General features: G+C 38.4%; 1 protein-coding gene across 1 annotated transcript in view; it reads left to right on the top strand.

The window, feature by feature from the left end:
- The window catches only part of CUBN (cubilin), a 324,986-nt gene that overhangs the window by 222,098 nt on the left and 86,135 nt on the right, over nt 1-16,753 (top strand). Inside the window, exons 41-48 of the mRNA XM_079772268.1 lie at nt 1,879-2,025; nt 4,018-4,208; nt 4,359-4,542; nt 8,951-9,125; nt 10,326-10,504; nt 11,915-12,124; nt 12,769-12,909; nt 14,399-14,580. Coding sequence (XP_079628394.1) covers nt 1,879-2,025; nt 4,018-4,208; nt 4,359-4,542; nt 8,951-9,125; nt 10,326-10,504; nt 11,915-12,124; nt 12,769-12,909; nt 14,399-14,580 — 1,409 coding nt within the window. The remainder of the gene's footprint in view (nt 1-1,878; nt 2,026-4,017; nt 4,209-4,358; nt 4,543-8,950; nt 9,126-10,325; nt 10,505-11,914; nt 12,125-12,768; nt 12,910-14,398; nt 14,581-16,753) is intronic.

Raw genomic sequence — 16,753 nt, forward strand, 5'->3', positions numbered from 1 at the left:
TCCTAGATCTTTCTTTATGATCGTAAATAAATCATTTAATAGCATAGTTTGGGCATCTGGAGTTAATTGGCTAAGGTTTCAAACTCTTGTTGATTTTTATGCTCAATGCCCTTTGACAAATTATTTATCTCCTTTACAACTTTTTCCTGTCTACAAAATGAGGATAATAGTGACACTTCCCGAATAGTGTTAATGTGGGGATATAATCAAACACTACACGTGAAGCACTCAGAGTGGTAATAGTAATTGCTCAATAAAGGTCAGCTACTAATATTCTTGGGGCCTTAGCTTCCACATCTCTAAAATGATGATGCTGGGCCAGAGAGTGAATCCCCAAATGACCTTCTAGTCCTATTCTTTTACTGTTCTTTGACTTGGCCCTCTCTTCTAAAGGTCGGTTTCTTTCCTGCTGCAATCCATAGACTGAGTATGTGGGAAGCTCTAGAAATACTGCAGTGTTCATTATGGAGACTAGGGGAGGACAAACCATCCTGTGGTTATTGGGTTATCTACTAAGTCTTTAATTCATCAATAAGTAGTTATTTAATGACAAGCATTGCTTCAGCAGTCTTGGAGAAGTTTAGAAAAAAAAATCCCCAGTCTCCCTGAGAGGTAAAATATACACATAATAAATAAATACTAATATATAATAACTTCAAAATTTGGCAATACACATGATTACAGAATGAACTAACAAAAACAATTTTGTGTGAAATGTGTAGCAAAATAGCATAGTGAAGATAAATGCAAAAATAGTTAGAGATAAAATTTTAAACTATAAAAAATAAAAAAGTTTCTAGAAGTCAGAAACCCTCCAAAGAATGCCTTTCAAGCATCTTGTATTTCTAGCTATGCCATTACATTTGTAATTACAGAAAATCACTTTTTACTGAAGTAGTTAATAATGAGTTTTAGGTAGTGGTCAGTGCCCAAAAGGACTCATTTTGCTGGTTATGTGAAAGGGCAAATCTCCTCCTGTCTAATACCTTATTTTTGTTTTTATAAGCATGAAATTCATTAATTCTCTGCCCTTGGGAAAAAATATAATGTGTTTTCCCAGTCAAGGACTCCTAGTCTGTTATAATTTCCTCTGCTCCATTCCAGCTAGGACTGGCAAGTTGTTTTGACTAATACTTAACCAAGAGAAGCCGAAGGAAAAGGGCCATGAGGTGGCCCAGCCTCCTCCGTGTCTCTGGAGGAGCACACTTACTGATCCTATTTTTTCTCATCCTCCACACAAGGACACACATGTCCTTTTAACAGCAAAACAACAACTAACAAATGAAGAGTAAAACAAGAAAAACTAAAAACACCTCTGGAGCTGAAGGCACACATCTTGGTAAATGACCCTATAACATTAGCATAGGATCTGAGGCTGAAGACCCAACCTTTTTCCTGTTTTTATTTATCTATTTATTTGTTTGTTTGTTTGTTTGTTTGTTTGCAACCGGTTAGGGCCCTTTTTTCCTGTTTTAGATACTTGACCTTCAGCAATAGGAATCATTTAGATCGGTGTCTAACGCACACATCAGCACTGGTCCACAGTCACTCCCAATCCGTGTACTCTGATTCTGAGTTTCAACGTCAGCAAGAACTGTCCGTCATTTTTTAGAAAGACTGGGAACTTTCAGAGAAGTGTTTATCAAACAACAACAACAACAATAACAAGAGTAAAGAAGAAGGCAGGTGGTACCATTGTGAACTGGAGCCAGAATGATGTAGTCCCTGGACTGCCCTTCTATTTGAGAATCGCATTATGTGCTAGGGATGCAGACGCTCTGAGAAAAATTGTGAGCCTCTTTGGCTGGGTTGCAAATGATGGTGGAGGAGATTCTGAAGGCATATTTTTATGCTGGTGTTTCCTTTCCTTGATTCCAGGAGACAATAACATGGCACAGCAGCTGGCGGTCCTCTGTGGCAGAGAGATCCCGGGACCCATCCGGTCCACTGGAGAGTACATGTGGCTCCGGTTCACCTCGGACTTCAGTGTGACCAGGGCGGGCTTCAATGCCTCCTTTCACAAGAGTAATGTGACCTAATTTACTTAGTCTGATCTCCTTCATTTCACCTATCTCTTGCTCTCTCCCTAATCTACTCTGCTCATTTTTCCATGCTAGGACACAGGTTTGTTATAAGTCAGAGCACATGGTCTCTGCCCAGCCTCTGGATGGCTATCCTTATGTCAGGTACTGAGTCCTGATCCAAGAAACTGGCCAAGTTATACAAAAGGATGGGGTATCTGGGTGGGGTATCTTCCCTCCACAGTAGGCACAAGAGTAAGATCTTTAAAACAAAATTTTAGCCTAGCTGTGGCTGGAACTAGGAGACAGCACAAAGTCGGAACATATCAAAGGAGCAGTAAGTAAGAGTTATTATCAGTTCAGGAAATAACTGGTCAAAGCAATATAGAAGATATCTTCATAAATCCCTTGGTCAAAATAATTCATTTGGAGGGTGACAGGAAGAGTTTTCTGGTCTTGAAATAGGAATTTGATGAGTTAGAGAATGTGCACAGTATATGGCAGGCTGTCACGCGTAGTGTGATTGAGACTTTCAAATCTTGACAAAATGTGAAGTCCAATAATAATTTTCAATTCAAGCTAGATTAAAGTTCAAGAAGTATTTAATGGAATATGAAATATCAAAAGGCTCTCATGCTTTTAACTGAAAAAAACATAATTTTAAAGTAGATTATCAATATAAACCTTAAAAATTAACATTCTCTCACTATTTATGTCTTTTCTAGAGTAGAGAGCGATTGAAGATATATTGTCTTCTCAAGAGAGGCAGGCTGCATAGTGGTTTAACAGAATGGGCTTTGGAATCAGACAGACCTAAGATAAATTCCCACCACTGCGATTTAGCTAGTTGTGTGAACTCTCAGCTCTCACTCACTGATGAGCTGTTCAGTGCCTGACAACTGGCAAATTACTGCCGGCTCCGACCATTCTCTTTCCTGAACTCCCAGCCTCTCACTCTCTCTCGTGTATCTCGTATGTATGACAGCTCATGATAAATAAAGTTTCCGTGTGGAAAACTGAACTCTTGACCCCCACCATTTTCCACCATCCCTCCCAAATTTTCTCATGCTACACTCTTCTCAATTTTATTTTAGGTATATATTTTTTCTAGCTATTGAAACCAAAAAGCTTGGCATCACTCTTGCTTCGTCTTTTCTCACTCTATAAATCCTAATCATCAGCAAATCAAAATGGTTCTACTTTCACAATATGTCTAGATTCTAACACTTCCCACCATTTCTACCCCCCAGTCCAGGCATCTATCATCTCTCCTTAGACTCAAGAAATCACCCTTTTAGTGGGCACCCTGCTGCTTTTCTCTATCCTCTCTCACAGCTTAAACATTACAGAAAGAGTGATTCTTCTAAAAGTTAAGTCGGAGCATGCCCTACGGATGCTCAAAACCCTTCAACGTCTTCCTTTTCTGATTAAAAATCAGTCCTTTTAGTTTCCTGCATGACCTACCCTGCTACCTTTTGGATCTCTCATTCAGCTGCACCCATTCGGACTTTCATGACGTACCTATGTTTTCTGGGCCGGAATGCTTTTCTCTCACAAAGCCTATGGCCCAGTCTCTTATTTCATTCAGGTCCTGCTGTTACTCCAACAACATGGCCTTCTCTAACTTCCACAGACAATACAGTCCCACTAGCCCTCTCCTTGTTCATTTTTCTTTGTAGAACTTAACACCATCTCACATATTACATGTGTTTATTGTGTGTCTTACTCATCTGTAAAGTAAACTTCATGGAAATAATCGGTCTCTATTGCTTACTTCCCTTTCTTAATTTTAGCAACAACAACAAAACAAGTACCCAATAGTGTGCACCCAAAAATACTTGTTGTGCTCTTCATTTTCCACACTTTGGCCTCAGTTATTTTCAAACCACATTTCTATTGAAAATCCTCAAGAAAAATAGAAAAGCCTAATGTTATTTAAAGGGTTTCTTTAATTTTACAATTTAAAAATTAATGTTCTTTGTTTCTTCTTGGGAAGGTTGTGGTGGATATTTGCATGCAAACAGAGGAATTATCACATCACCCAACTATCCGGAGACCTACCCTCCCAACCTCAACTGCTCTTGGCACGTCCTGGTTCAGAGTGGCCTGACCATCGCTGTCCACTTTGAACAGCCCTTCCAGATTCCAAACAGGGACTCTTCTTGTAGCGAGGGGGATTCCCTGGTGGTAGGTCTTGTTTGCTACTCTTTCTAATTATTTCTCTGCAGACTTCATTCAGAAAACAAAATGATAATTTTTCTCTCCTGGAACTAGAACTTTTGTACTTCATCCTTATTAATATGGAGGAATGTATAGAATTTTAATTTGTATTTCCAGCTAAAAAACGGACCTGACATCTCTTCTCCACCCGTGGGACCCCCTGGAGGAAATGGTCATTTTTGTGGCAGTCGCCCTTCATCCACTCTGTTCACCTCAGACAATCAAATGTTCGCTCAGTTTATTTCTGATAATAGTAACGGAGGGCAAGGATTTAAGATCAAATATGAGGCAAAGAGTTTAGGTAAGTACTTTCACCGAGAATAATGTCTGAACTTTTCCTGCAATTGTTTGGTCTTCCTTGTTTACATAGACTTGAGAAAAAATATGTAAAGCTTTCTTTTCTGAAATAAGAGTAATGAGAATAGCTACCTATTATCAAGCACTTACTTTATGCTTGATACATTCAATATGTCACCATGACTACTTTTAAAGGAAGGTATCATTGTTCCTATTCTACAGATAAGTAAAAGAAGGCTTAGATTTCCACCCCCCCACCAAGGCCACATAACAAAAGTAAAATTCTCCATGAGCAAAACTGAATTGATCTTAATGATCCCTGAAATTTCTTAGACTTTTCCATTATAAAATACCTAATTATAAGTTACATTCACTTACAGAAACATTGAAAAGAATAATTACATTGTTTTGTAATCATTTTTATGTTTCTTTTTAAATGAATACATAATCCTTTGATCCTATTATCCATTTAATTATATATTACAGTAGTATCTTTACTTAATTATACTTAATTATACTTGATTATAATTAAATTTAATTCTACTGTAACAATTTAATTTTTGTGACATTTATTTTTTATAAAATGTTTAATTGAATAAATATGTAAAAAAACATAACTTCAAACAAGGTAGTATAGTATCAGTAGAGTACTAGGTGATAGGATTTTAGGATAATTCTATGATCTCAGTCTCAGATTCTTGAATATACTGTATTTCAAATACATATTAATCTATGATGTTATAGGCTTAATTACACATTCTCCAAAATATTAGAATTAATGTCAGCATAATTTCTTCATTTTGGGAAAGAAAAATAAATAAGTCTCCACCAACTGATACTGAAAATCATCTAATAGCTCAAGTAGGGTCTGTGACGACAGAGAATGTCTTCCCTCACTTCCCAGCACACGTGGCTCTGGCACTTGAAAGGATCCTTTGGAGACACAGCTCTGTGACACTAGCACCATCACACTGTAGGTCAGGAGTTCTCCTCCCTCCTGTCTCCATGATGAGCTTTGCTGCTGAGTCATGACTAGGCAGGATTTCACCAAGTCCTGAGACTTGGTAGAGTAATGGTGCCTGTGTCTGGAGAGGAGACTTCAGCCCACTCCACAGAATTCTGCTTCTCCATCTATACCCATGCTAGACTCAGTCTTGAATTATATTTTTTAAATCAACATTTAGTGGGAATTTGGATAAACTAAAGGTCTATTTGCAAACACTGTGACTCCTTTATTATTCCTTTGTGTACCCTCTATTCATGTAAGAATGGTATGGCTATTACTTTCTCCCCATCTTTCTGACCTTAATATTAGACTTAGCTGTCTTTTTATTTCTATTGCTGGGCAACCCCAACATTTTGATCACTCTCCTTTCTCCCAACTTTCTCATTCAACCATTTCCCCTAATTACACAGTCAGCCTTTTACTTCCCCCATCTAGCTTTCCACCACTTAACTTCTACGCTACTACCATTTCTCAGCCTTCCACACCAAATTCTCCTATTTCCAAACCATCTTTCCCCAGAGACAACTGATTGAGATTTCCATGTTCCTGTCCTCAATGCTCTTTATTTTCACCAATTAATTGACTTATTAAGTAATTAAGCAAACATTTACTAAGTGCTTTACACCTTGCAAATTACCAAGGAGTTCATAGTGCAGTGGAAGAGACAGACAAGCAAAGGTACAATTAGAACATGGCATGATGAGTGCTAGATAGAGGGATGCATCAGGAACTATGCAAACATGTAAGAGAAACACCTAGCCCAGCCTGAAGGATTAGAGAAGGCTCCAGAGGAAGGAGATGAATAGAGATATGCCAATCGGTGAGGAAAAGATGTGACAACATATAAATTCTCATTGGTCATGCAATAAGGCATATCCATGGATTTGAAAGAATTCAAAATGGAGTCAAAATGAGTTAAAAATAATGGTGAAGCAGGCAGGAAGCATAATGCTAAGGGCCATAGCTGCCACCATAAGGAGTTATGATCTTAACTGAAAGGCAATGGGGAGCCCTTGGAAGATCTTAATCCAAAGCATGAGTGGCATGATCAGGTTAGAAACATCAGTGTGGCTGCAGCACTGAAAACACATCGAAAGGAGGAAGACTAAGGTAGAGAGACCAGATGAAGGAGTAATTCAGCCAAAAAAGGATTAAGCCCTAAACTAAGGCAATGTCATCAAGAATGTAGAAGGGAAGGCATATTGAGAGAGATTATATATACGGACTTGAGTGGATTTGGAGGTCAGCTGGATGTGGGAGAGAAGGGAAGGGATGGAAAGCACCATAGATGGCCCATAGGTTTCTGGCTGGGTGGATACTTTTATTTCACAAATTTATTTATTAAGAACTTGCTACGTGACAGACACCTATACGATAGGTCCTGGAGATACAGCAGTAAACAAATAAATTTATGTCTTCAGGAGCTCAATTTTAGTGTTAAAACACAGATAACAAGTAAAATATACAGTATGTCATATGGTAAAAAGTATTAAGGAAAAAATAAGGTAGTGAAGATGGACTCAATTAGAAGAGAAGATGATACTGTCATTAACTCACATGGACCTCTAGATGGTGAGTAGATAATAAGGTCCATTTAGGGCATGGTCAGTGTGAAATCTCTGAAATACATCCATTGGAGATGTCCAATAGGCTGTTGGAACAGGGGTCTAAAGGTGGGAACAGGGATCTGGATTGAATTTAGAAATATCTGAATCATTAGCAGTCTGGTTGTAGTTTAAGTCATGAGGATGAATGACAATCAGAAAGGTATTTAGATTGAGAAGATGAAGGGCCTACAGAGGGATTCTTGGGAATCTCCAGCAATGCCAGGGAAGGCCTAGAAAAGGCACTCAAGGACCAAAGGAGGAATGGTGAGAGGGATAAAACAAGGAGAGGAGAGCTTAGTGTCCAGGAAGCTAAGAGACAAAAATATAAAAAGGGAAGACGTGGCCAAACATGTTAAATGCCGTGGATACAGAATGAAGATTTAGAAAGACCTTTGGGTACACAACTGTGAGGCGGCGAGGGTGGACCCAGACAAAAGTGCTTTCATAGGGTTGAAAAGTGAAGAGAGGGTGAAGAAGATAAAAAAGAGGGTGGTGAGGAAGTAAAGTGACTGTAAATTACTTGAGCTTGTGATATATGGAAAGATCAAAGGAGCAAGGAGGAGAGAGACAGATTGAAAGCATAAGTGAAGGGATTGAATAGGGCAAGGTCCCTGAGGAATGGGAGCCCAACCCGGATATACAGGAAGGCAGTGTGCAAGGGGAAATAAAGGGGGGTGGAGAAACAAATGAATTTATTAAGGATGGTAACAAACGAAAGGATTACAAATGGAGAGCGGTCTCATCTGACTTCAACTTTCTTCTGAAGGAGAACTCCAAGTCAAGGGCTGAGACTAGAAAGGAAATGGCGAGAATGAAGGGATTAGGGCATACAGTCAAGTTTTAAATAACTTGTAATTTACATAAAACATGGGAGGATTGCTTCACAGTGTTGAGATTGGAGAACATGCAGTTGCAGTGGCAGAAATTTTGATGAATGGCTTGAATAGAACACAAGTATAAAGTTGAGATTTTGCAAGAATTCTGAAACACCAGAAGCAAGGGAGTTAAAGGCAAAGAAATTTATATTTTAAGGTTTCAGAGACGAAGGAGTTCTGGGTAATGACAAAATTCAGGAAATGACCAGACATGGCTTAATGAGAGTGGAAATAAATATCAATAGGATTTAGTAGATCTGGTATTCTGTAAGGCTAAGGTATTGGACAGGTTAATTTCATTGGTATGGTTAGTACCCAATTTAGCCAGTTTATTGCTTGGTTTGTTTGCTAAGAGTGCCAAAGATATTTGTTGATAAAATGAAAGTATTTTTTTCATAATACTTTGGTCTTTTAGAAAAGTTTAAAAGCTCATTTTTCTTCTTGCACAAATGCATCTAAAACCTGAAGCAACATAATGAGTGATTGCCCACAGAGTTGTGTAAATATATACCTGCTAAGTCTTTTAAACACATTAAGATCACGGCGCTGCATCATTCTACTGAACTGAACAGCCAGTGGGCAGTTATTAGTACCAGTGCATTCACATGCTTATTTAAGTGGTGGTCTGTGGTAGTGCTCCCATGATGTCCTGCTGCTTGTCCTGTGCACCATATATCATTGTGGAAAAATGCAACTTCCAGAGAGGATAAATGGTTTGGCAAATTAAAAAGTGACACACTTGTTAGCTTCCTTGATGGCAAATTCAGAATTTATTTGCTTAAAAAGTAAATAAGAATAATTTCAGATGAAAGAAAATTGAGATTGGAAATACAGATAAAGATCATTTTTTAAAAAATGATCGTGGCAGTTGATTCTGTGCTCTTTCTCCAGACTGTAGATTGATTTAACTGTGTTTCCTGACAGCCTGTGGGGGTAACATCTACATCCATGATGTGGATTCTGTTGGTTATGTGACCTCACCCAACCACCCGGACAATTATCCCCAGCACGCTGATTGCATTTGGCTCATAGCTGCTCCTCCTGGAAAGCTCATAAGGCTACAGTTCGAAGATCAATTCAATATTGAAGTAACACCCAAGTAGGTCACCTCCATTTAATTTTTCTCCTCACCAGAGTTGGTATTTTTTTTAGCTGTCATGTCTCAGTACAATTTCCATCTTCATTTCTTAGCCACAAACACTGCATAGGAAATCTAGGGATGCAGAAGGCAAACGCTTAATGCCTCCAGGCTGAAAACGTTGCCTGCCAGACACTCTCCGGTCTGCTGAGCAGATAGTTTACTGATATTGTCCCTCGTGACCCCATGCTTATCCTCCAAGAGACACTGAGGATGGCTGTTGGAGATTTATGTGATCTGCTCTTCCTCTCACAGGAAACTGTAGTGTCTCTGCTAGATGAGGATTTATTTGCCCAGCCTCACACTGAGTGTTATAAATGATAAAATATCTGTTTAACAAATGGAAATTTGTGTTATGTGACATCAGAGGTCACCATTTCAGAAACAGGACTAAAACAAATACAGTACAATTTCTAATTTCTATTTAATAAGAATTCTGAAAGATAACACACCAGAAAGTAAGTCTTACTATGTTGAACACAAAGGGAATAGGCAAAAAGAAAAAAAAAATCTGTATTTTTTCTCATTTAACAAAAGTGTGCATACGTTTGCATGAATATGTGTCTGGTACAAAACTTAGTTACAAGAGTTTTTGTTTACCATTTATGGGCACCTTATGCGACGCCACTCTCCCACTCAGTGAGCATTAATTGGCTGATTGACTCAGAAATACTGGGTAAATATTTGACCCCTTTTATGGACATAGAAAATTCCAGCTCAGACTGTCCATTAGCCTGGGTCACAGAGCTGTCAAGAGAGAGTTCATCTTTGTCATATGAAATGTGTTGAATCATCATGTGAAATAAAATACTTGTGTGTTTTTTAAATTCCTAGGGGGTAATATGAGAATGACTATTAAACTTATAAAACTAATACAGAATATGGAAGGAAAATGAATATTCTTCAGTGTGCTACATGTAAACCCCTCAGCTTTTTTTTTTTTTTTTTTACCTTCTAACTAAATTGTGTGTCACGGTTAGGAAGAATATTGTAGAGTATTCTGAAGTGACATGACACTTAAATTAACTCTGTTGCAGTGTCTTCTGTTCCAGTAAAGCTAACTTAATAATGCCCTTGGAAAAAGTGGGTGAAATCTTTTTCTAGCAAAATATGTCAAAGCAATTATCTTCATATATTAAACAGAATTTTCTTTCACTTTAGCTGTACATCCAATTATCTTGAGTTGCGAGATGGAGCTGATTCAAATGCACCAATAATTTCCAAGTTTTGTGGTACCTCTTTGCCCAGAAGTCAGTTGTCCTCAGGAGAGGTGATATATTTGAGATTCCGGTCTGACAACAGCTCTACTCATGTGGGATTCAAGGCCAAGTATTCTATAGGTAACATTTTTTTATATTCAATAAGAAAGTAGTGCTAGAATAAATACATTAAAACAAAAAACACACACACACAATTATAAAAGAAGTTTTTCCATCTGCCTAATTTTAATAATTATTTTAATGATAGAAATAAGTAAGGAATATAAATGTTTAACACTGCAAGTTGTTAATTTTAGTTTTTACTTTTGATTTTCATTTTAAAACACTTTTATAAATTTGAATATTTTGTATTTTGTCCTAACTTGTTTGTGAGAAATACATTAAATCAAATTCTTCTTTCTTCCCATTATCATGAAATATTTATTTTAAATAGCAAAACTCTTTAGTAAATGTTAACTATATTTAAAATAGTGATTTTGAACTCCTCATTATTAATAGATAATTGAGTTTATTTCCCCCCTAAGCCTCTAGTGCCAAATCAGTCAGTAGACAAAAAGCAAAGAGCTCTTCAGTGTTTTGATTTCCTTACTTAAAAAATTCACTGTAATATGTTCTGGACACTAACCAGACATATTTGATGCATACAACACTTGGAAAGCTGAGTTATAACAACATTTAAGCTATACCTTAGGTTGTTTCATAGCTGATGCAAATTGTATATAATTCAAACATTTAACCTATACCATAGGTTGTTTCATAGCTGATACAAATTATATATAACTCAATCTATCACACCTGGCTAATGAAAAATAATTGAATAGTAGTTTTCAAGGCCTTGAGATACCAGTTACTGCAGTAAAATGTGTATTTAATAGTTAAACTAGAAATGGTCAGCATCACAAAGGAACTACAGCACCCTTCCCAGCTGAAGTTAGACTCAGTTTTCAGAATTCAACACAGGATACTGGGCAGGCCCTAACAATCTATCAGTTGTTTCTTGAAATGAAATGTTATTGTAACTGATACCTTTCACATGGTACCCTAAGAGAATTAAAGAGATATTACAGAATATACCCTTCAAGTCTTTCAGTCTTTCATTTCCCATTATTGGATTGAACTTCTGCTCTCATTTATCTGTACATCCATAGTAGATTTCCAATAGTAAGGGAGCACTAACTAAGATTTTCAGAATTTTTATTTTATTTTATTAAATATATTTTATTGACTTTTTACAGAGAGGAAGGAAGAGAGATAGTTAGAAATATCAATGAGAGAGAAACATCGATCAGCTGACTCCTGCACACCCCTCTCTGGGGATGTGCCCACAACGAAGGTACATGCCCTTGACCAGAATCGAACCTGGGACCCTCCAGTCCGCAGGCTGCTGCTCTATCCACTGAGCCAAACTGGCCAGGGCTTTCAGAATTTTTAAAACTTCAATTCATGTTCACTTGGTATATAAAAGTTTTCAAATGTCCTGGTGAAATTGTAAAAAAAAACTATAATAGAATATTGCTCTTTCTTTTGCAGCCCAGTGTGGGGGAACATTGACAGGGCAAAGTGGTGTCATCCAAAGCATCGGATATCCAACACTTGCATATTCAGATGATTTATTGTGTGAGTGGCATCTCAGGGGTCCCTCGGGACATTATCTCACCATCCATTTTGAAGACTTTAACCTTCAGAATTCCTCTGGCTGTGAAAAAGACTTTGTTGAGATCTGGGAAAACCATACCTCTGGTCAGTAAAACATGCTATCTTTTTTTTTTTTTTTTTGGGGGGGGGGGAAGGGTGTTTATTTTCACATGTACTCATTTAGCCTCTGAAGTTTCCTCACTTCCAAGAAAGGCAAAACTATGTCTATTCTTGGCAAAGAAGTGCAGCTCAATCAGATGTGGGAAGTGCCAGCCTTTCTCTCCCTCCACGCACCCATAAACAGTGGGTGTCCTGAACCGCAGGTATGGTCATCCTATGGCTTACCCTGGAGACCACGGAGAGAGCATATTCTTCCAGGGCCATATGTAGTTATTTGAGGGACATTATGTGGAGTAAGGAGAAGAAAGGGTAATGTAGCCTGAAAATAATATGAGATGAACACATGTCACCCTATTTATTCCTACCATTTCTTTAACCAAATGAGCTCGCCTTCCTCATTGTGCTGAGATGCCGTTGCCCTGACTGGTCACCATTTATCTTACACGTCATATATTTGAATGTATTGATTTTTATTCATATTTGTCCTGCTTTTCTTGACAGAGGTTATCATTTCTTCATGGACAGGGTCTTATCTTTTGTTTTCTTCATATGTGCAGAACACCTCCAGGAGAGGTTAAATAAAATCACTTACCTGGACATATACATACTTACTTATTTGACTCTCACAGGAAATTTACTGGGCAGATACTGTGGAAACATCCTTCCTGACAGCGTGGACACTTCTAGCAATGTTGCTTTGGTCCGGTTTGTCACAGATGACTCTCTTACTGCCTCAGGATTCAGACTACGGTTTGAATCCAGTCTGGAAGGTAAGTTCATGGATTTATGTAAAAAAAAAATAAAAAATATATATATATATACATATATATATATATATAATAATAATAATAATTATTATTATTATTGAGTACCTACACTGGATAGACATTATGCTAGGCACAGATGTTATAACAGTTGGATAAACCCCCCCACCCCCCACCCCAAGAAAAACAAAACTAAAAACCTGACTCCTGTCTTCTTGGACCTTACAACGTAGTGGAGAGGCAGATGTCAACCAACAGTCACACTGACAATTGAAAACCACACCTGTGCTCAATGCTACAAAAGAAGGGAACAAGCACTAGGAGAGACATAAGGGGATGTACTACATTACTCATTTTAAGGAAGCCAGCCTATTAGTCCTACTCAGAATTTGCATTTCAAATTCCCTGACAAACTCAAGTAAAATAAAGATCTTGTCTGGAAAAAAAAAAAAAAAAAGAGGATAAGTACTTTAGCCCACTGATTTTCCTGACTCTAAGATTACTACATTTATTGGTCTTATATTTCTTGGGCCATGATGGTAAAATGCTATGAACTATCATCCATGGAAACAAAGGTTAAATATTAATAGGAAGTGAATACAAATGTTTTGTGTAAGTCCTTGCATACATATAGTTACGTCATTAGTGGTCATTGGTGTCAATTGAATGCCAGCAGGAATCCTCAATTTGGGGTGCAGTGAAGAGGAAACTTTATTGAGTACAAAACAGCTCAATTGTGATATAGCACAGTGTGAAAACAGCATGGCTATGAGGCAACTCTGGGATTAGGCAGCCCCGGGGCCAACCCCCTCTCTAGGGAGACAGCTCTGCTCTGCTAGTGGCTGGATTTCTCCACGCTGTGCTGGTCTGCTCCCTTGTGCACTGTTGTGACATCTTTGGTGTTTCAGCTCCAGCCAGGGAAACTCACTCTTAGATAAAAAGGGTAACTGTGTTCCTAGAGGGGAGAGAAGCTGATTTAAATAGACTGAAGTCCCCAATCCTGGTTCCTGATTGGCCCATCCTCATGCAAATGAGGACTCCAAATCTTCACAGTTTGATTGGTCAGAATGGAGCTGCTCTGATTGGTTGGTAAAGAAGCTGATGGAGATAGAACTGGGAAGCTCTGATTGGATGGGGAAAGCCTCAGTCCTATAGGTTGAAATAGGATTCCAGGAACTCCTTTATAAGGGCTGGCTCAGATGGCAGGAACACAGTGCAGGCCAGCAGTTCAGTGCGAGCTTCTCCCTGAAGTGCAGTTTTCATGAGAGTTCCCTGTGTAGAAGTGGCTGCTAGGCTTTGTTTTTTTTATATTTAAGCCCAGTTAGCCACAATGACCTCTTCTTAGTAGGTATCTTCTTTCTCAGGATCCACATAAATAAGGCAATAATTTTGTCTAATATAAGAATGGGGAAAAACACACTTTAATTTTGAGGATATTCTTTATAGAAAGGGTCAATTTGGTTTCATTGGAAATCCTTTTTTCTTCCCCCTTCAGCATGCGGTGGAGATCTACAGGGCCCTACTGGAACATTTACTTCTCCCAACTACCCTAACCCAAATCCTCATGGCCGGATCTGTGAGTGGAGAATCACTGTGCAGGAAGGAAAGCAGGTCACACTAATTGTTAACAACCTGAGGCTGGAAGCTCATCCGTCCTGCAACAGTGAGCGTGTGACAGTAAGTGTCCCGCGCAGTCAGGGATATTATATTCCATTGGTTAAGGAGTTCATTGTCTCATAAATCATTGTCAGGAAACTAGGTCAGGAATATTCCCATTGAACAACTGTATCTCAGACAAACTCTAAATATTTTAGATAGGACAAAATCTCAATAAACTGCCACAATATTTGTAAAAGCTGTTTTAAGAGGCTATTAGTTATCACAACATACATCAGGGTCATTGGTAGGGTAAATTTTAAGATCAAATGGTCATTATATATGGCAAAATGGGGTAAACAGAGAAATTAAGCCTATTGGTAACACATGGCTGAATGGGACTAGTCACAGAACAACCCACCACCACAAGTTCTAAACAGATGAGTAGTCCTGCATAACACAGTTCTATGCCAGAGGTACTGAGTGACCCCTTTGAGGGGCCATGGCTGCTTGTCCTCCATGTAGCTCAAATGCTTTGAAATATAGCCTCAGATTTTTTTTACCTTCCCTTAGCGAAAAACAAAAGTAAGATTCATGAGTGTGAAAGGAGATTATTAATTGTGAAATGACAGATCTATATGCATATACTGTGTGGATTATAGATTAATATAACTATATTTTCCTACCCAACTTGTCCTTTCTTCAGGCTTTGTTATCTCAGTAAATAATAATTCCAAACTCCTGATTGCTCAGGTCAAAAACCTTGATGTCTGTTTTGGATTCCTTTCTCTCACACCTTATGTTACGTCCATAAGCAAGTACCATTGGCTGTATGTTTTTAAAAGATCCAGAGTCTAATGACTTTTCGTCATATCCATTATTAACACTATCACCACTTGCTTAGATTTATTTTAATAACTTCCACCCTGTTTCCCTGCATTCTCAACACAGCAGCCAGTGTGATAGGTTTAAATGTAAATCATTTCATGTTGTTCTCATTAAAAATCTCCTAATGGAAAATCCCAAATCCTTATAATAGCCCACTGGCCCTACATTACTTTTGCCCCTTCCTTTCCTACCTCTGTACCTTATCTCACACTCCATTTCCCTTTTGCTCATTGGCCTCTTTTCAGTTCATTGAATATGCTAAGAATCCCCCCCACACACACACACAAACACACCCTCCCAACCCACTCCACATGCACTATTGCCTTTGTCTAGATGGCTGTCCAGTTCATTATTTCACTTCGTTGAGGTCTCTGCTCAAATGACTTGATCCATGAGGCCTACCCCAAACACCCCATATTCAATAGACTTCATCGTGGCCTCTTCCTTTCCCTCTATTATTGCTTGCACAGCACTTCAGACCAGCTGATATTCCACATTTATTTGCTTTCTGCTTATTGTCTGCTCCCCCAACTAGGATGTGAACTCCATTAGCCATGCACTTGGCCTCCTTCAATGCCCAATGCCCAGTGCCTGGCACATAAGAAGGACAAAAGTTGTTGAATGAATAAATAGAAGTACTATCATTATTCATTTTAAAAACAAGCCACTTTTGTTTTCCATTTAATTGTCTCCTGTTGGATAGTGAGTTTCAAAAATATGAAACATCTTTGTATGTTTCTACCACTTTTTATTACCCCAAAATGATCACATTCAAGCTTAAAATTTTGCCAAATTCTGCTATCTGAAGAAAAAAAAGTACCATATTTCAATGTAATTTCTTGGCAATGGATAATATTATGTAACTAATGTATGTAACTGCACATGAATCCATGCACCAGTAGCTCTCTGTGGGGCCTGGCCGCTCCACGCCCGCGGCCCAGAGGCTCTTCAAGGAATGCGTGCCTCATCACCGTGGTGACGAAGCAAGCATTCCGCCAGGCCGCTCACGCTGCTTGCTCTCAGTGGCCGCTCCCCCCCATACCCTGAGACTAGGGGACTCCAGTGGGGCTGAGAGGACTGGGTGCCACCATCTTGTGGCTATGGGTGCCGCCATCTTTGTGACAGAGTGACAGTTAATTTGCATATCACCATTTTATTGGATAGGATTATAACCATGTGACATAAATTTATTTGTATTCTAATTTTAATCTATTTTTTTTCTGATTACAAATGCAATAGATGCTTATTGACCAAAATTAGGAGAGTTCAGAAAAATAAAAAATATAAAATACTTGGAATTATACACACTCATTAAAATTTTGATGTGTGTATGCTGGGTTTTTTTTCTTTGAAATTGTTTTCATAG

Source organism: Cnephaeus nilssonii, assembly GCF_951640355.1.
Source record: "Cnephaeus nilssonii genome assembly, chromosome: 1".
Lineage (NCBI taxonomy): Eukaryota > Metazoa > Chordata > Mammalia > Chiroptera > Vespertilionidae > Cnephaeus > Cnephaeus nilssonii.